The following is a 24,660-nucleotide window of genomic DNA, read 5'->3' on the forward strand; positions in this document are numbered from 1 at the left end:
GTGAATAAAAGAAATCAGGAAATTTTAACATTAGCATACTCAGGTACACACAGGAAGTCCGTGACTGCAAACTTTCAAATGCATATGCCAATCACAACGAGCAAGACCCGCACCTGAGAGGGAGAAGTCCCCCTTCTGGCTTTCACTCTCTCTGATGAGGAAGGCGCCCGTCTGGTTTTCTGAAAACTGTAGTTGCGTTTCCGCATCTGCTCTTTTGATTGTGCCAAAGAACCACCTAAAAAGGAGAGAGATGTAAACCTCAATTAACCAATCAGAGCTCATTGGGAAAAGAACAAGAGGAGAACATTCCAACATCAGAAACATTTGATTTTCTTCAGTAAAATCATCACACATATAAACGGTGGCTGTTGGTACTTGAGAGGACTTCTCAGGATCTCGTCTAGATCTCTGTATCTCTACGTCTATCATGAGAAACCTACTCCAGGAGTCCTAAAATAAAGGTATGAAGCAGAAATCTGATTGGTGCTTGCTCCATACCGAAATCTGATTGGTGCTTGCTCCATACCCTTCCTCACCATTAACTCTTTCTGAGATCTGATGCTTGTATGAGCATGCGCACAAAAGACTACATGTTACACTCCCCATTAAACTTCCCACCACCCTTAAGATGAGAACAATTAAAAATACTTTCTTCATTCATTCTTTTTTTTTTTTTTTTCTGCCTCCATCACTACTGAAGCCCTTGGTAATGTGGAATTGTTTCATGTGCTTAGAAGAAATTTATTAACCTAAGGAAAACTTCTTCAGTGAGCAGACTATAAAAGGAGTTTTTCTGCCTGGCAATAAGTCATCTGTGTTACACTCACCTCCATCTTTGCTCCCCTGGCCATGTACACAAACACATTATCACAGAAATATAAGTAAGATATTGAATAAACAAGTTTGTGAGTGCGATCAAACCAGGAATTACATATCTTCATTGTCAAAGACACTCTAATTCTAAACACAATTGTAAAACTTCATACCCCAAAAAGCACATTAGTGCTAAGAACTCGGTGAATGACATTGGTGCCATTAAAAAAATATGGACACATATATGCTCCCTCCCAAATATACACTGATTTCACAAAGAGATCTAATATAAAAGGGGAATTTTAAAACTTTCTTAGGATATTGAGCCAGAACAACAACCCCCCCAAAAAAGAATCCTACAAAACAGATATGTGACACTAATGGGACAAATCTGATAAGATTTTGAATTATTTATTACAATACACTTTAAATTTCGATTCCCAAAAAAAAGTATTATAAAATAAAAGCCACAAAACTTTGAAAAATATTTGCAAAGTATATAACCAAGATATGATTGGTATTCAAATTGTACCATGGAGTCAATAATCAATAAAAGACAAACAGGAAATGCATGGGAAAGGCTTTAAGTGGACAATTCACAGGAATAGAAAAGTCAAGAAACTAATGAAATATAAATAAAAATAAAAAATATAAAACGAATAAAAATAAGCACTATGGCCAGTTCCTATGCCATACATAAGTATTATATATAAAGTAACAATAAAATATAATGTCATACTTTACAACTGGATGAAGTTAAAGTCCTCCTATTGTCAGGTGTTAGGAAGATGTCAAGCAGCATTTAGGCGATTCTAGTAGCAACAGTTTAAAATGACCTATTCAGAGACCAATCTGGCACCAGCTGGTGGAGCTGAGTATTTCTGTGCTGCTCAAAGTCACTCCCCAGTTCTATATTTTATATCCTCAAGGATATGCACCAAGAAAGCTCACCAAAAAAATTTTATCACTGGCACACAGAAAGCAAGAGCAGGGAGCTTTGTTCCATGGTAGAATGTGTACTTGGCATGATGTAGGGCCTAGGTTGGGTACGCAGCACCATAAAAAAGAAAAATAAATAAAATAAATTTTAAAAAGACAGAATATTACTATCCATCATAGGGAATAAACAGTTATAGGAATTAAGTGGAATTTTGCATAGAGGTTAAAACAAATATACCGTAAGGGCACAAAAGGATGTTGTGGTCTCATTTTTACAAAACTTAAGCAAGCACATTTTCCAAAACTGTACATATTTTATAGATATGTACATGCTTATTGTAAATGAATAATTAAAATAGCCAAGTGTTTCCAGAAATGATAAAAAAAAAGTCTCCATCTATTTCCAGCAAGGAACAAGGATGAAATATAGTGATCATCTTTGTGCATTCTCCTGATTCAAAGGGCATTGATCATGCATCAATTTCTCTAACAAGTTACATTTTTAAAAATTACGGTATCTCCTAGATTTTATTCTCATGTATAAATACTCCATTATATAAGTCTTATGTGCATACATTACATTTGTGTTTGGAATAATTGTCTGTGAATGATGTTTCTTCTGCCCATGATACATAGAAGTGAGAAGTTTGTCCAAATCCAATGATTAAATATAAGACAGTCTTCACTTGTAGAGAAATTATTTACTAATTTTCAGAACTTCTGCTTGGACAACTCTGGACTTTCCTACATAGATACAATTTGACTGTTTGACTAAGTGTATCTGTTTATGTAATACTTAGAAGTCTGCTTGGCTATAGTCCCATCAGGAAGGAATGAATATAAATAAAAAGTTATTTTCTGCTTGCAGTCACATTATAATGTCATCCTTCATACTCAAAGATGACGCACCTGCTGTGGATTGTAAACTTTAGAGCATGTGATACTGTCAAGTCTGATGGGGAAATAGTGTTTCATGTACCCTTTGCACCTGTGGAAACTCTTCCTTAATTTGAGGTTGACTCTCCTGCCAAGACCATCGGCTCTGACTTTTAGAGACTTCGTTGGCACCATTCTGGAAAGAACCACACACTTCAGGCCTGGCTGTCCAACAAAACATTTCAACCATTCCCTGAACTGCTGTCCTGGGCAGTGAATGAACAGTGAGGGCCAAGAGGGGCCCTCTAAACATCAAAGGAGATGTGAAGTGCTACAGAGTCATGTAGGTCTATGGTCCTCACAATGCTGTCTCTAGGCCAAGAATATCAGCTTTGCATGGAACCATTACAATGGGAACTCTACAGCCTTACTCCAGACCTAATCAAGCAGACATTCCAGGCCTGTGGTTCAGCAATCAGGAGCATAAAAAAAATCTTCTAGGTGAATTTGATGTACACTAGAATCTGAGAACTATGGGTGTGCAGAAAAGCCAAGAAATTAGAAATTTGTACATGACACCTGAAAATAAGTCAAAGTTTGACACTTAGGTGGGAAAAGGAGTTATCCAGTAAAATGACACCGCAAGCATACAAACACATATACTTTACTGACACTTAAGGAAAATAATGTTTCTATTATATCATACCCTGACATACAGTAACCAAAAAAAAACCTATAATAACTTGGATACTGTGAGAAAGAAATGCTTCCTTGAGATGAAAACAGAGAAAATAAATGCCCGTCGTGGAAGTAAGACACATATGACCAAAAAACTGTCAGGTGTCTGTCATATAGATGTGGAAATATCTGCAGGTCACTGTCAGATGAAACTGCTAAGCTACAGAGCAATAGGAATGCTACATTTGTTTATATTTTTAAAACAAGCACCTGTATGCATGTTTGTGGATGTCTGCACATCTCCACGATTAGTGGGAGACAATGGGAATAACAGCTGAGGACCTTCAGTCTTCACTCCGTGTCCTTCTCTCTGGCGTGAAGGTTTGTGCTAAGACGGAATTGCAGAACAACTTAACAGCTACTCAAATACAGATGACTATAAGGAGACAGTTAATAATATGCTAGAAAAATCTACACATTACCAGGTCAAGATTCAAGATGTTGTGACAATCAAAACTGAAAGATACAAGAAAAATGCCGGCGGAACCATGTATCTGTTTTGGATAGTGTTTTGGATGTTCTAGATTTGATTTATTTTTTGTTTGTTTGTTTGGGTTTTTTTGTTTGTTTGTTTGTTTGAGACAGGGTTTCTCTGTGTCACCTTGGCTGTCCTAGACTCACTTTGTAGACCAGGCTGGCCTTGAACTCACAGCGAGCCGTTTGCCTCTGCCTCCCGAGTGCTGGATTTGAAGTCGTGACGGGACCCAGGTTAACATATGAGTGTGATCTTACACCTCTAATTGTCATGAGTGATCCTCCTCTCTTGTCATTCTTGATAGATGCCATCTTATTAATTCGAAAAGACTAATGGAATCTGTATTATGAGTAGCAAGGGCTCATCTGTTTTTAAAAAACAATGACAGCATTAAGGAAAATAAAGGGACTCAGTGGGTCAGAGTTGTTATTGTACAAGGTCAAGGACCTGAGTTCAAGTCTTTAGCTCCTACACGGGGCAGGGACAGGACAATCTCTGGGGCTTGCTGGTTGCCAGCCTACCTCCAGTTTCAGTGAGAGACCCTATCTCAAGGAACGGAACAATTTTGCGGGTCCATACATGCTAAGTGCATACACCACACACACTGCTCACAACTGACACACACACCCAAAAAAAAAAAAAAGCAGCATTAAAGCATATCACATATAAATACAGTAAATAGCATCACATCTAAATACTATCATTATCCATAAGACATTATGCCACTATGAAACAGACAAGCAAATAGATGTTAAACTACAGTCCGAGCCGCACCATCGGGTGGTTAAAAAGTAGGTATCTAGGTCACACATAATTCTGAACAGATGTATATAATTTCCTCTCTTTTAAAGAGGAGGAAGAGAAGCACCATTTTCAGTAAATGCTGAGTAAGATTGAAAAAAGTTGACCTCTCATAAATTATTCTGTCTCCATAGAAGCTAAGGCAGCTGGTCTTCAGACACCAAGGGCAGTGGAAGTGAGGGAAGAACTGTCTCCTGAGAAAACAAAGAAAGGAATGTGCAGGTCAACTTGGCAAACTCCCTACATAGCAAGTAGGTTAGAGCAACACAACACTGGAACTGGGGCTGGGATGTCTTTGCTGTCATCGCCTATCGCAGCACGTGTCACAATGAATAAAACCAACTCCTGTCCCATACGAGCACGGCTCGGGAGGCTTCAGTGGCTCTATTACAAAATGCATACAGTTAGCAGGGTACCTTCATCCACCTCCAGTCTATCACACATAAACAAAGCTCTTCCATTTAGAGTACCCTGGAGCTCCTGTGGTTCCCTATCTCTGTATCACTCCCCTGCATCTATGTGTCATCAACACTACCAGGAAGGCCTCTGTCTAGTTCCTGTACCAGCTAATCAGGTCCCTCCCCTTCGATGAACTCTTCCTGGACTCAGTGCCTCCTTGACTAAGGGCCAGCTACCCTTGCCTCTCCTTCTCTTCATGTGGCCTAATTACAGCAAAGGAAAGACAGCAATTCTTAACAGGATTATTTGTTCCTCCTTTCCTTTCCTATTTCCCTCACCAAGACCTTTCTCTAATTGGTCCACACACAGATCATGGTAATAGGGCACCATCTCTTCTCTTTAATCTTAATCATTTCTATTGTTTTCATCAAATCCAGGAGCCTACCAAAGCTGTCGCGAGTCTCATATACAGCCATCTGTCTGCCTCTTCCCCAGGCTGACATCCCTGGATTTGTCCTCTGAAAGCATGTCCAGGTACATCTCACTACACGGACAAGGTCGTTTACTGTAGTTGTTGGTTGGGGAGCTGGTTGTTTTGTTTTGATTTAGCTGGCTGTTTTGTTCAGACTGCTTATGAAATAAAGCCTACTGAAGTGGGATGTCAGTTCTTCCGCCATGTGGACATCAGCCACTTGTCCAACTTTGTCTCACCTACATCTGTTAAATTCGCACTTAAACTTGCATCCCCAAATTCCTACCCTATTCAGTGTCTGCACTTCAGATTTGACACAAGCATGACAAAACAGTGCACCAATTTTTAATTTACTCGTTTATTTTTGGTAAGTCACTTTTTGCCAAAGGCCTCTCTAGACCAAGGACCACATATGGTATCTTCACAGATCTCTAATGGCAAATATTGGCCATATGTCCTTTGAAGCTGTTAACTAAATACTTGATAAAACTATTGATGCGTTGAACCTTGACATGGCATTTATAGTTCTGTTGATCCTGAACATTGAACTTTAGATAATGTGTTTTCATTTAATCTTCAGTGCTTGTTGATATCTTGCAGTATAAAATGCCTATGTGCTACCAACCAGTTGCAGGGCCGGTCTGATATTAATTAGTCTTTGACTATATATTCCTATCTGGCCTCCTTTTTCTGGGGGGCGGGGGGGGAGAACAGGAACATAAAGAAGAAAAAAGGAGGCTGACTTCTCCATCCTTTAGAACAAAACCCCATTGTCTGCACACAAGTAAAGAATTTTACACAGATGGCATCACTCAAGGTGAGTATTTGGGGTAGGACATGTAGTCACATTAGAAACCAGGAAGCTTATTCTTGGACCATTTTATAAAGCATTTTTTGTTGCTGTTGCACACCTTAATAGCTCAGATGGGGAATTTTGAAGGAACTAAACTGTGGTTCCTCATTGGAAGAGGTGACTGTTCATTAAGGAATCCTGTTATAACTCAAACCCACTTCCCTCGGTGGTTTTCAAAGGCACATGATTCATCACACAACTCATGGGAGAAAGTACAGAGACTACAACAAGGTTCAGATAGACAGTCCATCACAAAACAGGATTTCATTTCAGAACCTTCCCTATTTGTGTCAAAGGAGAGGGAAGCCAATGTTGATTTGTCTTTGAAATAAAATACAAACAAGTGCAAGTGTATAATGATACACCAATAATCAGCCCCAAAATAAAATGTAAATGTTAATGCATCTGCTTAGTTTTTGTATATTTATAGTCCTGTTTACCCTAGAAACTAGAAGAATAGGTCAAAAGCAGTAGCCCTTAGTTTGTTCCTTATGTTCCATGAAGGCCAAAAACAACTGACCTTAAGATGTCCTCAATGCACTATTTCACAAAGTATCGCAAATGTTTATTTTCATTGTCACTGTTAGCCTTCTCATAGCAGTATGCTTGTTAATGGGTGTGTGGAATACTAATTTCTGAAAGTGCAGCGCCACTTAGCTTCCTAGTTCCCTTCTGAAATGATATTTATTTCTTATCGTGAAAAAAAAAAAAACAGGAATTTTTAGGGGCCACATGTGTTTGTATACATAAGTGGAGAGGTGTATTTAAATGCACGTTAACATTTGTGTGGGCACATGTGTATACAGATACACATACACGTGTGCGTACATGGAGGAGAGAGGTTGACTTCAGGCATCTTCTTTGATTGCACTCCACCTAATACATCAAGGCTGTATGTTTGCTGACCCCAGTGGTACTCAGTGTAGCTACTCTATCTGGCCAGCTTACCTTAGGGTTTCCCTCACTCCTCGGATTTCTGTAATTACAGAGATCACCTGCCTCTTTATTTGGGAATCCAAACTCTGACCCTCAGGCTTACTTATCAAGTGTTTCACCCACTCAGCCATTTCCCCAGGCTCTCAAAGAATGTGTTAATCTGCTCAATTTTAAGAACTCCCAGTCTTGTGAATGGTATCCTTCCATTTTACTTAAAGCACTGAATAGACTCAAATGATATGACTGATATCCTCTTTACTGGGAATTACCACTAACTACACTGGTCTAAAAGTTGAGTTGAGTGAGCCAGTTAGCAAGCACACACCTACCATGAGCCCAAATAAAAAGCCCCGAGGCTTTCAGATCCTGCAGCGGTGCCCACCATGCCATCGCTAAATGACAACAGAATTCCTGATCCAAAATGAAGTACTGCAAACAACTTGAAGGCATTGTAACCTTTTAAAACCTAATATATCTTGTTACCTACATAACTAGTAGTTGTATTATTTTTTTTCTATGTAGTTAATATGCTGGAAAGTCATTAACGTCAATTTCATACTAACTATATTGTGAAAAGATGAAAAAGCAAATGGCCTGGTAATCATTGCTTTGAGACTCTTAAAGTATCAAGGAAGAGATAACAATTTAAGTAGGAAGTCAGGGCAGGGCAGAGGGCATGCAATTGTAAGGGTACACAAAGAACTACACAGTCAGTCTATAGGGCAAGTTGGAGAAAGGAATAAGTTGGAGGAAAAGGCCAGTTAAGATTATTCTAGGAGGGGGCTGGAGAGATGGCTTGGTGGTTAAGAGCTCTGTCTGCTCTTCCAAAGGACCCAGGTTCAATTCTCAGCACCCACATGGCAGCTCATAGTTATCTGTAATTCCAGTTCCAAGGGATCTGACACTCCCACATCAATGTACATAAAATTACATACATTATTTAAAAAAAAAAAAAAGATTTCTCCAGGATAGTATAGGGGAGAATTTTCTTTTGTGTTTTTGTTGTTGCTGTTGTTTGTTTGTTTTTTGTTTGTTTGTTGAAACAGGGTTTCTCTGGTAGTCCTGGCTGTCCTAGACTCTCATCGTAGACCAGGCTGGCTTCAAACTCACAGAGATCTCTCTGCCTCCAGAGTGCTGGGATTACAGGTGTGAACTACCATGCCTGGTGAGAATTTTCTATTTAGTGATGAACTGCCTGGCATTCAGATGGAGGTTTTAAAAGTTTGTGGAATAAAGAAAAAGGACGAGCGAGCAGACATAGGTGAAAGCAGCAGGAGTGAGTAAACACTCTGTAAACAGAGTGAACACCGACTGAACAGCACAGTGTATTTGAAGGTGATGGGTACTAGAGAGAGAGAGGGAAAAAAAAAACTCAGAAAGGAGATGAAGTCTTTTAAAATTCCTCTCCATGTGCAGCAGAACATGATAGGAGGATTCCGAGAGTTGTCTTGTATGCTGCTCGTGTCGAAGCAATCAGAAGAATAGAAAGAGCTGGGTGGGAAAAAACACGGATGGACTCTCACAGAATCCCAAATGAGTGATGACCTAAAACTGAAGCCCATAGCCAGGATGCTCAGCCTCAGCTTAGCCAACACCTATAAGCATTTGCTTCTAACTGAGAAATAAACAACGGCCACCACTTCGTGCATTTTCCATCACTGACGTGTGTAGAAACACAAGACAACAGAAGCTGTGAACATCCTCAAAGGAATTCCTTGGGCTCTAGGATCCCTTAACCAAGAAGAAGAGAGAGATCTGTTTAAAAGGAAGAGGAATGTTTTATGAAAACTCAATGTACACATGAAGTATATTGAGTTAGAGTGGCATATTTGAAGTAGGAGTTCTTTTCATACATGTCCCTTAAACACATAAAAACCAAAATACGTAAATTAAAATTGTATGTAGGTGTAAGGGTTTGTGGTGTTCGTATATGTGTATGTGTCTACATGTGTGACATATGTGGTATGTATGTGTGTATGCATGTATGTATGGTGTCAATACATATGTGTGTACTTGTTTACTAATGTATTGTGTGCCTGTGTGGTATATATGTGTTATAAGCATGTATATGCTTATGTGTATGCATGTGTTCATGTATGCAATGTATATATGTGTATATATATGTGTGTGTGTTTGTGTGTATATCTCTGGTATGTTTGCATGTACATGTATACATAGTATGTGTACATGTGTGTTTATATGTTTGCATGATGGTGTATGTACGTGTATGTGTTTGTGTATGTGTTTGTATGTGTGTATGTAACTCCCATCATAAATGCATAGGTGTATATTTTTTTCACTGCTCTTTGAGAGTAAATTCATGCTTCCCAGGCAGCCAAGAAGCCAGACACAGAATTCATTAAACAGCAGAACAGGTTTACCCATTCTCTTTTTTTAAAAAAGATAATTTGATCCGGAGCAGCCAGATAGTCACTAAACATCACTTAAGTAATAACTACCAGTTCTAAGGCCATCATCAGTAATTTAAGGTCATTTATTTCCCATGAAAATGCAGCTCCTAGGACAGTCAAATGGCCGACACTGAGCAGGCCCACACACCCACTTGTCCCTCCCTGTCAGAGCTCAGACAGAGCCAGTGCCGGAAAGTGCACCTTCTGTTGTTGGTGTAGACAGGCTGTTTGTCAGGAAACAAAGGATGGCTCCAGAGCACTGGTGGTTTTTCCTGAAATCTGAAATTAGTTTTCTGACTTTTTTTTTAAACACAGAATTCATTGAAGAGGCAGTTTCACAAATATAATATTCCTCATTCCTCAGAATTGCCTTGGAGAAAGCACTGTGGAAAATGGGCCATGCCAGTCCCCTGTACTGCTCAGTCAGGGCTAGCTGTCAAGAGCTAACATCCCCCAGGACTCTGTTCTCAAACTCCAGTTTCTAAATTGTGTTCTTAGGAACAGTGTGTACAAGGCAAACACTGCAAACTGGTCTGAGGTGGGACCACTGCTACAGGTCCCAAGAGCAGTGGGACATTCTAAACCAGGTCACCCAGGGGCTGCATTCTGACAAGCACAGGCCTAGCTTATGAAACAGAGGGCCACAGGGATAATTTCAGGAAACAGAAAGCGTCTCTCTTCAACAGCTGTAATTAATAATTACCAAACCACAAGTCAGTGAGATATGATTCCATAATTTTGGCAATTGATAGAACAACTTCTGTGCGTACTAAAATGTCATGTTAACCTCTTCATCGAAGACAAAAAGGACAAGCAGTGGGGCCCTCGGGAGCCTACATAATAGGGTTTGACCTTCCTTCGCGACCCATGAAAGATATTTCTAAATCTTAGAGTTTTCAAATCTACTTTTTGGAATGTGGACACACAGAACCCGAGGATCCAAGAGCTACGGGAATCAAACAGTCCAGGGGAACAGATTTCTGCAAGGTGGATGATGACAGATTAATTATAAAAGAACACTTCCTGCCCACGGACTTCCACTCACCACTGGGGCTACACCTTCAAGCTGTGTACAGAAAGGATTCATCCCTTCAGATGAGGCATGGCTGGGCACTGGGAGCCTTCCCTCCCTTTCACACTCTTTTCCTTGGTTGACTTCAGTTGGCGCATAATTGATTAAGTTCTACTCTTTCCTACTACACTTGAAAGCTCACACCGGCTATGATTTAAGGCTATCACTCCAATCCCTGGGCCAAGGACAACACCAGTCACTAAATACATTATCAATACTGTAAACTGAATCCATGAATGATGAGCGAGTGGCTGTTAGGGGCGTGAGTCTCGTACTCAGAACCTAAAGCTGACTCAATACTTTAAGACTGTAGAAGCTTAACCCAGAGAGAAGCATCCCAAGTTTTGTTACAAGGTAAAGCAACAAGGCAGATCTTGCTAGTCATGAGTTAGCTCTGGTCAGTCACATGATCAGGGGACAAAAATTGTCACAAGAAGAATTCCACTTCAAGTTCAATTCCACTTTAGACTTCATCACTTTGGCCTCATTTTGGGGGTGAAGTACATATAGGGTAGTCAGGGCAAGGGCCTCAGTCTCAGATATTATGGAGAGGGGAAGAGAATGAAATGGAACTGAATTGTTTGTCATGCAAATAGTAAGCAGAGCCCACGTTGGCACGCGCACAAAGCGTTCCATGTGATCTACTTAAACTGTGCAGACTGGGGACTAAGAAAAGTGGGTTTGTTCTCAAGCTTTCCAGGGTAGGTCTGAAATAATAAGCAGTTATGAGCTGTGGAGAGCAAGCCTTTCGGTTTAAACATGGTCCTGGAAAATAACACAATAGGATTTTATGGCCCTGAGCATTAACTTCTGTATACTGTTTAGAGGTTCCTTTGGGTGTATGCAAAACTAAATGTAAACGGAGAAAGTGAAATGGCATCAAATAAATGCCTAAAGGATGTGAAAGTTACAGATGATATCACATATGATGGGTGCAGACATTTCAAGAAGCCTTTCTAAAGTACTAACAGTAATTTTTCAAAAATCGAACATTTTAAAGGTAAAGCTAAACTGTTTGGGGTTTTTTTGGTTTTTTGGTTTTTTGGTTTTTCGAGACAGGGTTTCGCTGTGTAGCCTTGATTGTCCTCTCTTGATTTAAAAAATGATGGTGTGATTATACATACATATTTCTACTCTAACATGAGGTATTGTACCCGTAAAACTCAATTATAATACAAGGTTTGCTTCCAATACTTTGAAAGTGCTATTGCAGGCTATTTAGGATAAATAAGTTATACGAGTTGATTATTGGCTGATCAGATCATGGTTATGTCAGTTGCTGGTCTACTTCTATCACAAGAATATACATCTTAGGTGCAAGAGATAGATATGATTCTACAGAAAGATAAGGTAGGGTAGTTAGATAAGGCCTTCAAAAACCTCAGAGACATGCAGAATAGGGCATTTAAAAATATTTTTACTACTTTAAAGAGTCACTGGCAATAAGGCAGGTTAACTCCTGGCAATATCCAGCCTACCTCAAAGAGGATGATGAGCATCAAAGAACCTCCTTATGGAGATGGCTTCAAATGTGGCTAACAAGCCACTGGGCAAAATATCCTCATTTCTACCACAGACAGAATTCTGCCTAAAAAACGGGCAAGTTTAGATGCAGGCAGAGTCGAAGGCCAAACTCTGCCAAGACAAGGTAAGCAAGTCCTCAATAGTTCCTGCCTCACAAATATGTCTGTAAGATATATCGGGCCAGACGGCTGAAGAAGATGCTCCAACTTTATAGAGAGTTTTGGGTGACTATTCAGGTAGAAAACTGTCTCTGTCATCTTCTCATTTGGAAAGCTACTAACCTATACTCCTGGCATACTCAGGTAATCAAGTTTATTTCTTCTCAAGTCTCTGAGGGAGTTGAAGACCAGGTAGCTTAGTTTTACAATGAAGCTTAGTTGTTTAGGGGTTAAGATGTTTTTTAGGTCTAGATAGATGTTTTAAGTTGATAATGACAGGATGTGATAGAGATTGATTTACATTCAGAATTTTAGAGGCACCATGATAGGAAAGATGTTTTCTTAAAGTCTCTCAAATACAAATAGCCAAAACACTAAGAATGTAACATTTATATAATTCCTGATTGTGTCATCGTTCCTCTTGCTATAGGTAGTCTATTGTATATATGTGTAATAATATAAATGTATATGTAAAAAATAAAAAATGTTTTAAAAAAAGAAAACTGAATATGAATTTCAAATGAGGAAAAAAACAACCATAAAAATCAAAAACAAAAAGAAAAACCATGATAGTGTGGGACTGATGAGTCAGCTCAGTGGGCTTGCCAGGGCCTATATGGTAGAAAATGAAGCCTTATTCCTATAAGCTTGTCCTCTGACCTCCACACATGTGCCATGGCATGGCACACTCACAGACACACACAAGCACACGCAAAATAAGTTAACTGTTTAAAGAAAACAGTAAGATACTCTGCTATGCTTGCAGAGAGGAGCCTAGCATAGCTGTCCCTGAGAGGCTCCACCCAGCAGCTGATCAAAACAGATGTTGAGCCACACAAACATTGCACAGAGTGCAAAGAGACTTGTGGAAGAGTGGCCAGAAGGACAGGCGGAAGGGAACAGGAACTCCGTAAGAAGACCAACAGAGCCAACTATCCAGGGCCCAGCGGGGAGTTACAGACAGTAAAGCATCAAAGAAGGACCATGCATGGACTGAACCTAGGCCTCCTACACAGATGAAGCCCATGGGCAGCTTGGTGTTCACATGTGTCCCCTAGTAAAGGGAGGGAGGAGGTGGCTGTCTCTGACATGGACTCTGTTGCCTACCCACAGGCCACATAAGAAGAAGAGGCGCTCATTCCTGATGCGCCTTGATGTGCTGGGTGGGTTGGGGGAGAAGGGCCTTCCTTTCCTGAGAAATAGGGGAAAGGGAGGGAAAAAGGAGAGAGGTGTATGTGCTTACCACAAACATTTGTAATCAATGTATCACAAGAATTTTTTAACATATTTTAAAATTAAAAGTAATATATACGTGTTTTGGGCTAGAGAGATGGCTCAGCCATTGACAGCACTTGCTGTATTTGCACAAGACCCAGGATTCAGTATCAGACAGCTAACAACTCCAGTTCCAAGGTACCCAACACTGGGGGCTGGCCTCTAGGGGTCACCTGAACAAAAGTAGCATGCACACACAAACACACTATCACATGGAGGTACCTGCACGCATGTGGCATTCACTCACACAGACATTCACATGAGGGTGCTTGCACACACATGACATCCACTCACACAGAAGCATGGGGACACTCACACACATAAGGCATTTGCTAACACAGACATTCACATGGGGACACTTACACTCACACATGACATTCACTCACATTGACACTCACGTAGACACATACATAAGGATAAACACTTCTGCTTTCAATCACCCTTCCCCCAACACCCACATTGAACAATGATATCTATCAATCCTTCTTCTCATAAATGTCCTGTAAGTTTGGTAAATGTAACAAACCCTCCAGAGAAAACTAGAGAACCGAGATGAACTAGGCCATGTCAAGGATCCCAAGAGCCTCAGACCCATAGAAGAATGGCAAAGTTTTCCCCCAGGGTGTGGCTCAGAGGCACCTCTGGGTCCAAGTGTGGATGTTGACAGTGCCGGCAGAAAACATCCACCATAGCTTTTTTTACTTTACCCTCAATCCTTCTGTAGTGTGAAGAGGACTCCCCTGCAGAGACTGCTCCTACCAAGATTAGCTAAAATATCTTCCTGGTCCAGCTGCCCATCATAACCGTGCCTCCTTGTTTATCTGTATGAGACAACCCGCCTCCTTGATTGAACTGCGTGCAACAGCTGTGCCTCCCTGTTCAACTCTATAGAAACAAACACACTGCGCTTCCAGAGGACTGTGGCTCTGTCATCAGAGTAAGCCAGACCACTGGATCCCAGCTCCTACCCATTTGTCCATCTCACTTTTCTTTATTTTCTTACCACCCAACATCAGCTCCAAACCCCTAGGAGCCATGCATGGACTCCGCAGAACAGATATTGAAGATATAAATATTCATTGAGGCTTACTGTGAGCTAGAACAGTAAAGACAAGACTGTGCTCACCCTAGGGTAGGGAAAGCATTCTTGTAGACTGTTTTAAAAAGGAGGGCAAAAAACTCAACTGTGCCATTCATCATTTTGATGCCAGATAATTGGGGAAATACATTTTCAGAGGAATGTGTCAGGAGGAAATGCTTCATAATTGGCGTGTATGATCAATACGTCAATGGTGTGGACAAAACCTCATGCAGCAACTGGAAAGGCAGAGGCAATGCGAAAAGTCCCGTGAAGGGCAACGAACAGGCCGCGATGCATGACTGTGCTTCCACTTCCCGTTTACGGTGCTAGTTCTAGGAGTCTAGTTTGGCAGGAAAAGAATAAAGAATTTTTTTCTGCCTTGTGATCTCTCTAAGCTCCCTGGAATCTCCATTGCATTGTTTGTAATCAGTTAAATTTTAATTTATAGCCATGGTCACATTACTATCTACGAAAAAGTTTTGAAAGTAAAGATAAGAAGGTGGGGAAATCTGTGTGGCATAAACGTGCTAAGACAATCACAATGCAACTATTTCTACTGCTTTTTGAAAAGCCATCACAGATACATTGCTTTGAACAAATCAAAGGGGGAGGGCAGAGGGTAAAAGTTAAATATAAAAGAAAACTAAGAAAAACTCTGATAACAATGAAAAATGGTCATATAGAAAAACAAAGGCCAGAAGATGGAAGGATGAAAAGCCAGAGTTAGGTAGTGATACAGACATAGTGGCAAGCAGAGGCGCAGGAGGAAAGAGGCACAGCGGGTTCCTGAGATGACAATGGTTTACATGTTAACCATGTGCACACACATGGTATATATGTTTACCAAACTCTACTAAAAAGCAGCTGAAGACCTGTCCCTTCTACTATAGTAAACTGTGCCTTATAAAAGTTAGTTACAGGGGTGGAGACAACTCAGTAATTAAGACCCTTAACTCGGGTTCTGTCCCCAGCACCAACATCTGGTGGCTCACAGTTGCCATTAACTGCAGTTTCAGGGGATCCCATGACCTCTTCTGAAGTTCATGGGCACCAGGAAGGCATGTGCTACCGTAACCGCACACACGTGCAAACACTCACATAAACACAGAAAATAAAAGCAATTATTTTGTAATGATTTCTTTATCTTAATGTTATGTGTGTTGGTGTTATCCCTGCCTGTGTGAGAGTGTCAGACCCCTGGAACTGCAGTTACAGACAGTTGTGAGCTGTCATGTGGGTGCTGAGACTTGAACCTAGGTTCTCTGGAAGAGCAGCCAGTGCACTGAAATATCTCTCCAGCCACCAAAGTAAATATTTTTAAAATTACTTTTGAAAAACTAATTTGGAGGGTGGGGGAACCTACATTTTGGTTGAACATAGAACATTGTTACATCTATTCTTGGTGCAGTCATATTCTCTTAAAAACCATTGCTACTTTTTAAAATTTGGACAGTGAAATAACCTGAACTTGAAGTGTAAATTTTGCTTCCATGTACTTAGTTCCTATGAACAGAGAACAATGGGGAAATATGTATGCTGTGCATTATATATTATAGTCATAGATAAAATGTCATGTTGAAATCAATTATTTTTGCATATTCAATATATACTAATAAAAATTTAAAGCAATAACACTCTGCTGTGGTAGGGGTTTTTAATGGTTTTATTTATTTATTTTATGAATATGAGTGCTCTATCTACATGTACATCTGCACAGCAGAAGAGGGCATTAAAGGTTGCTGGGAATTAAACTCAGAACTTCTGGAAGAGCAGACAGTGCTCTTAACCCCTGAGCCATCTCTCCAGCCCCAGCAGCTTTCTTATTAACCTTATACTTCCTTAGTTTGGACTTAAAATGAACAAGACTGGGCTTTGTTTGTAAATGTCTTCAGGGTCTGACTTTAGGAAACTTCTTCCTGCAATTTGTGTCGCTGCAGCTATGAGCATCTGAAGACCTGTACACCAGAAAAACACCATTGCATAATGCATACACTGTCCTAGTTAAGGCTTCTATTGTTGTGATCAATCACCTTGGCCAAAACAACTTGGGAAAGAACTGGCTTGTTTTGCTTACACTTCCACATCATGCACTCCATCAAAGGAAGTTGGAGCAGGAACCTGGAAGTGGGAACTGAAGCAGAAGCAGAAGGATGAACACTGTTTCCTGATTTGCTCCTCGTGCTCCATAGGCCAATCTTGTGGGTGCATCTTTCTCAGCTGAGGGTCCCTCTTCATAACAACTCTAGCTCCAGCTTGTGTCAAGTTGGCATAAAACTAGCCAGTGCATCCACACTCACACACACCATCACACTCAGAGACACTGTCTCTTACACTTCTCACACACACCATCTCACACACACACACACATACACACACACACTGTCTCTCACAAATACCTCCATATACCATCACACACAGAGAAACACTGACTTGCATAAACTCACACGCACATACACACACACACATACACACTGTCTCTCACAAATACCTCCTATATACCATCACACACAGAGACACTGTCATACATATCACACACACACACACACACACACACACACACACACCATCAAACACACACTGTCTCACACAAACACATCACACACAGAGACACTGTCTTCCCCCATGCCATCACACACAGCACAAGACCCTTAACTGGTCTGTCTTTTGTTGCTTTAAGATCTCATTCTCATCAAAGGGCTAGACGTGGAAATGCGAATTGCTTGCAGATAGTATCCACTTCCTGTTGGAACAGCTACCTTTAAAACAAAACAAAAGGCTTCTGGAGAGAAAGTTTTAAGTCAAAGACCAGCAAGAACTTTAGACTCCTGGAAAAGAAAGAATTAGAATCGGTGAGGCCTGAAAAAACATGTGGCAGTGATCTCACCGCTGCTGCCAATTCTTCTGTTATGAAGCTACAGAAACTGCATGCTGCTCAGCTGCTCAGAAATCTAGCAGGCGCTTGCTCAGGCCTGGTGTGAGGACAGCAGCTCATCTCTGACAGCAGAGGTGAAACACGCTTCGAATTGGCTGGGAAGCTGGAACTTGTATTCTAAGACCCGGAACTAAGCGAAAATGTGGGGTTTTTTTTTTTCACTTCTATTAAAAACCTGAATGAAACCTTACTTTAAAAAGTTATGTGGGTTACCTCTGCCGTGTTTAACTGCAGCGTTTCACTGAAACCAATGCCGCTAGTGGTGAATTTATGTCTGGTCCATAAGTGTACTTTCACCTAATCAAGTTCTCTCTAGAAATAATCAATCTTGTAAATCACGCTTACACATTTGATCTTTTAAATGACTCACCCTATTCTAAGACCCAAATGCTCGCTGTACATGATTACATCCTTTTTTATTATACTCTATTTCTCAATAACATTTTTCCTATCACTAACTTTTGTACGTTGCAATTAACTGATGAGAAGGTCAGCCTGGCCAAGTTAGTTCCTTAACAGGGTATGAGGGAGTGCCACTCTGTTCATGTTTTAATCCAAACTTAGCTACTCAGCTAGCTGTTAACTAGAATGTTTATGATGCTATCTGACCTATGACCTTAGTTTCTTCATCTGTATAAAGAGGGTTAATAATGCTACATTTATTTTTTTAGTTTTTACTGTGATGCCAATTGAATGCAGACCTTTGTCCAGGTGAGGTAATCATTCAAAATTCCCAGTGTGTACTTCTTACAGGATTATTGAAAAAAAGAAAAAAGAAAAGTAGACCCTGATAGAAAAATACAGAGCATCTTAATCACATATTGACATTTCTATTGAAGGCCCTTCATTCTAGTAACCCACCAATAACCACACAATGCACAGAGAACGCTGGTCCTACCTTTTTATGCCCTTCCTTTTTTCATGGCCACACCCACAGAAGAGGCACTTTGTCATTCTTCACAATGCTTAGAACCATCAATAATATTTTGAAAGAAAAGACTTCAACTGTGTAGGCTATGGTTTTCACAGTCTCTCCTCCATTAATTCATTGGCACAGGTTTCAACTCTGGGATCAAAAATATCGGTTCCTTTTGATAAGTATATTGTGGGCTGGGGAGATGACTCAATCTGTAAAGTGCTCATCACAGAGCAAGGAGGACATGAGTTTCATATCCCGCATTCATGTAAGAAGCCAGGCACGTCGAGCTATGACTGTAATTCCTGCATGGGGAAATGGAGAGAGGTAGATTCCTACAGATCACTGACCTGCCAGCCTAACCAATCTGATGCGCTCCAAGTTTAGTTAGAGATTCTATCAAAAAATAATGTGAAGAAGTGCTTGAGGAAGGCCCCTAGACTTGACCTCTGCCCTATATATTCAGAGAGGGAAGGGGATCAAGAAATAGAGCAAATACTTCTCTTATTAAAATCCCAAATCAAAAGAGCTAGAACAAAATCTTCAGAATCCAGGCCCAAACAAATGCCTTTCTCATCTTTGAACCAGGAGTATTTTTCTAAGTTTGTGGGAAATAGTGGAACCTTGGAAAAGCAGCATTTCCTGGGAGGAAACTGGGTCATTGGAGATGTGTCCTAGAAGGGGATAGTGGCACATCTCTCTTTACTTCCTGGACACCACGTGAGCAGGTCTCACTCACTGTGCACTCCCAGTGTGTAGTATGTTTCACAGAGCCAAGACAACAGAGCCAGTCACCATCGACTTCAGTCTCTGGCTAAAGGCACCATCTCTTTAATCTCTGACTACATAAGGTGAAATAATACTGTTTGTTTTAAGTTGTTCATCTCCAGATTTTGTCACTCTGACAGAAAGCTATCACAGAGGAAAACGTGAGAAGTTAAACCTCAACACAATGAAAAGTGTTTGTTGGCTAAATTCTTCTGTTTAAGGAGACAATGCACAGGCTGATAAAAATTAAATAATGTATTTACAAATCATATATCTGACAGAAGGTTAATATTTGGAATTATAAAGAATTCTTCAAAGATCAGTAGTAGAAAAAAAAAGTACATCCTAAAAGATTGGGTAAAAACACTCAGAGACTTCTAGTCAGATCTAGCCAATGGACAGTACATTCTCCACAGTTGTGTGGAGAGCCAGGACTGACTCTGACATGAGCTCTGGTGCTCCATATTTGGCCACTTCCCCTTGGTGGGGAGGTCTGGTGGCACTCAGAGGAAGGGGAAGCAGGCTACCAGGATGACACTTGATAGGCTGTGATCATATGGTGGGGAAGGAGATCCCCTTCTCTCAAGGCCTAGGGGAGGGGAATAGGGTGAAAAGGGGAGCAGACAGGAAGATACAAGTGAGGGGATAACAATTGAGATATAATCTGAATAAATTATTTAAATAAAAAAAATTTTTTAACTCTCAGAAAGATTTCTTGGGAGGTAAAATGTGAAAGTATAAACATGGAAACATGTTCAACATCATTAGCCATTAAAAAAGCAAGTTAAAACCAGACAATGCCACCACTACAAGAATAACTGATATAAAAACTAGTAACTATTAAATGCTGATATGGATGTGGAGAAACTGGGTCATTCACATATTGCTCGTAGGAATATAATGACCGCCATTCGTAATAACAGTATGGCAGATTTTTATTAAAATGAAAGATGCAGTACCATATGGCCCAGCAATTATATACATGGGCATTTATCCCAAAGAAATGAGCATTTATCTCTACACAAAAATCTGTAGAAAAATGTTTGCAGTGTCCTCATTCATATAAACCAGAAAATTCATAAGCACTCAGATCTCTTGCAGTGAGTAAGTGGTGCTATGCACATTCAAGCCATGAAATGTTGTGAGACAACTGAAAGGGAGATATTAATGTGTAGACATCTGTATTAATATTTAGGAACTTTTATTGGATTGAAAAAAAAGTCTAAATATATTGGGTGAAACTAATATTGAAACTGAGTTAAAAAAAAAAAAAAACACTCATGCTTGCTGGTACCAGGGCTGGAGGCTGTAAGGAAGACTGAGCAGGTAGAGATAAAAAACAGAAAGGGGGGGGGGGCGGGAGGAAGGCGAGGGTCTTGCTGTATCTGAGCAGAAGAAGGGACCCCCCCTGTGTGGACACAATTGTCTGCAGCTTCACCTGCTCATGACGCTGAAGTGCCACATTGAAAGTTGTTATCATTGGTGAAATGGGATAATTGCTAGCATCTACAGCTATAATCATCTCAAAATAAGACCAGCGGCCAGTGAGATGGCTCAGCAGGTAAAGACGCTTGTTCCAAGCCTGAGTGTCTGAGTTCGAGCCTCATGTCTCACGTGGTAGAAGAGAAGTGGCTCCTGCTAGTAGCCATGTCACATCTACATGTGCACCATGGCATGTATGCGCGCGCGCGCACACACACACACACACACACACACACACACACACACACGAAGAGAAAGAGAGTGCTTAAATCAATTAATTAAATATAAATGCAAATTTAAAAAAAATGAAACTGACTTAAAATTTTTTAATACCACAGGATCCTAGGATATGACTCAATGGTATGAACTTGCTAGCATGTGCAAAGACGTGGGCTCCATCAGTAGCATTGATATTTACAAATTATTCCTCTATTCTGCTAAGAATTGTAGTATAATTAAAAGAGCTAGAAAAAAAGAAATTCAAGTTTCTTTGTACTGTATATTAATGTTTATAGGATTACAAATTTCTGTGGTGCAGGACTCTAAAATATTTATGTTCTGTGTATACGAAGTATTCAAATGAAGGGGCAAATGTGATGAAAGTTTGTTATGCACAAGCATAAAAATGTCACAATGAAATTCCTTATTTTATCCACTGAACATAGGCTAATAAAAACATGAAAAAGTTTTCATATCATTATTCAAAATTCAGTTTCTACTATCCACAAGAAAAAATGTAAAGCAAAACTCATTTATATTTGTAAGGCTTGGGGAAAGGTACGAACATTTACTCTCAAGAAAATGTGAAAGAAAAAAAGTTCCAGAGTGCTGACACGAGTGCCACATTTTAATGCCAGTGAGATGACAAGTGAGTCAGGCTGAGTTGAGGAAATTCCATATTGAGGTCAGCCTCAAGAAATATTTGATGACATATGGTGCTCAAAACCTACGTGTCTTTAAGACTTTACATCCTTGACCAAAAACACAATAAGGACAACGGATCAAAAAGCTCGGGGCAATGAGCATCCTTGGAGGAAGTGGGTCACTGTGACAGATCTTGGGAATTTATAGACTAGCCCCACTTCCTGAATGAACTGTGCTTCCTGATTGCAGATGCAATGTAATCTGTCCTTTCACACGCCTGCTGAGATTGACTGTATTCCCTAAAACTGTAAGCCAAGCAAACCCTTCCTCTTGTAGATGCTCCTTGTCAGTCACAGCTAATACACAGACACAGAGAGAGGGGGCTGGGGGGTGTATCTATCTACATAACCAGACCATCAAGTTTCTTTTTATTAATAAAGTGTCGGAAATATGAATAAATTGTATTTCAAAGAGTTAAGTTCTTTAAAGACAGCTGGCTCTTCTGTCCATGAGAGTAATCAGTGAAGGGAAAGTTTGGAGGAGGAGGAGGAGGAGGAAGATGAGGAGGAGGAAGGAGGAAAAGGAAAAACATAATTAGACTAACTATTATACAAATGACTTTCCAGAAGGGAAAAAAATGCAGTCTGACAAGTGAATGATAATGTTCTAATTGAATATCAATGGGGTACAGATTGAACAGTAGAGAAAGATGAGTCAAAGGGAGCACAATGGAAGACAGGAAGTGGGGAAGAGAAGAAAAGGGGTTCTCAGTGTATCCCCAGGATCCTGGACACTGGCCACAACATTTGCTTTAGGCCCAAGTGGGTATACAGCTATAGGGCTAGAGTCAAGCCTTAAACTTGACCGTGAGGCATTCGAAGCTCTGAAGTACGTTGGTAAAGATGTGTTAGGTGTGTTGGAGACTCCCATGGGGTGAAGGCAATAGTAAGTAACTACTTCAATTAGTGATTTTAAAGACAATGAGAGAACACAGTTCTGACACCGAGCAGTGTCCAAATACTGAATGTTTTGAGTTGAAGCATGCTCACACCTCTCCTAAAAGTTCATGGGTTAAATTGATATTCCCCCCCTTTACATCAAAATATGACCGCATTTGCAATAAAGTCATTACAAATTTAATTAAGATAAAGTCATCTCAGAGTAGGATGGGCCCCTGACCCACTACAAGACAATAGATTACCTTGTTATAGTAGTGCCCTGGTAGTCCATTGTACTTGTGATTCTCATTAGCAGAGTCTGTAGTGAGCGAATTTCCCAATTTACAAACAGTTAAAGGTCTAAATTTAATTAGGAAAAATGTAGTTTTAAGAAGAACATACAGAGCTGGCTATATAGCTAAGTTGGTGAAGTGCTTGCCAGACAAGCACAAAAGTATGAGCTCTACCCCAACTAGCCACAAGAAAAGACCAGATGTGCAGGGAGTTGTGGTGCACACCTTTCATCTCAGCAGCTGGGAGGCAGAGGTGGGTGGATCTCAGTGAGTTCAAGGCCGACCTGGTCTACAAACCAGGTCCCAGGACAACCAGGGGCTATTATACAGTGAAACTTTGTCCTGAAAGAAAGAAAGAAAGAAAGAAAGAAAGAAAGAAAGAAAGAAAAGAGAGAGAGAGAGAGAGAGAGAGAGAGAGAGAGAGAGAGAGAGAGAATAAAGAAAAGAAAAAGCCAGCTGTGGTGCATTACAGGGTAATCCCAAAGCTGAAAAGGCAGATATGGTAGGGCTTAGTACCCAGCCAGCCTAGCCTATTGGCAAGGTCCAGGAAGACTTACTGTCTCGAAAACTACAGTAGACAGAGAATGAAAATCAATAGATAAGGTTGCCTCTGGCCTACTCACAGACAAGTACATACATGGGCACATACAGAAGCACATACGTGAACATGCACAGAGATGTACGCACAGATATACATAAACACACAAAAAGTCATATGGAGAAAAATGAAAATTGATCAGTATAAAAAAAGTTTTCCACTGTTAGAAAAATAGGAATAATTCCAAACAGTGATGAGTTTTATGAACATATAACTACTCTGTTATTAGACTCTTTAAAAAAAAAAAAAAAAAAAAAACATTTGGCAAAAGCAGTAAGAGCCTGAACACTGGCTGCATATCCCTGGGCTTATTCGTTCTGATTCTAGGAATAAATGTTAACAAAATCCTACAGACCATCGGGTGGGGAGGGAATCTTTACGTAGGAAGATGGTTTCTGTTTCACTATTCAAAACACTGTAAATAATAAACAACGCCCCGGAGCTTAAATGCTGATTGTCGAGACAAGTTCCAAGAAGCTATAGTACACTCACTTGACAGGGCTATAATGCAAATTATAAACGCTGAGATGAAGACGAAGTAGCAGCTTGAAACAAGATGAGTAAAATTGTAGACAATGTGCTCAGGGTTTGATGGAGAGGACGCCTACACGTAAACAGCAAGGAAGCACTCTGTCTGTGCAGTATTCTTGATGCAAAACACTTGAAGATGTCTTAACGATGCCTTCGAATGTCACCATAAGACAGTATAGAATAAAGAATGAAAAACTCTCAATTCAATTTCCGAGGCACAGAAAATCATGTGCAGAGGCAGTGGCTGAGGGAAGACGTAATACAACTTGAATTTAAACTTGGACTTTTAAATTTTTAGATAGCAGAGAAACCAGAGCAAGTGTGCTCAGAACAATACTTTGTGTTCCTTTCCAACAGCCATTCCAGTGTGGGTGAGTAAGAACTCACACAACTGGGTTAAATATGTCCAAATCAATTATAATTGCAGTTCCAGGATGGTCCTACAGTCCCTCCCCACCCCCCACCCCTGAATCAAAACACCTTAGAGTCATCTACAAGCAGATGCAACCTATTCT

The 24,660-nt window shown here is 40.3% G+C and overlaps 1 protein-coding gene across 1 annotated transcript in view; it reads right to left on the reverse strand.

Annotated features, from left to right (window-relative positions):
• Positions 1-24,660, reverse strand: part of Frk (fyn related Src family tyrosine kinase) — a 103,487-nt gene that overhangs the window by 54,786 nt on the left and 24,041 nt on the right. Inside the window, exon 2 of the mRNA XM_051164092.1 lies at positions 114-235. Within this exon, the coding sequence (XP_051020049.1) occupies positions 114-235 (122 nt within the window). The remainder of the gene's footprint in view (positions 1-113; positions 236-24,660) is intronic.

Source organism: Acomys russatus, chromosome 21 (assembly GCF_903995435.1).
Source record: "Acomys russatus chromosome 21, mAcoRus1.1, whole genome shotgun sequence".
Classification (NCBI taxonomy): Eukaryota; Metazoa; Chordata; class Mammalia; order Rodentia; family Muridae; genus Acomys; species Acomys russatus.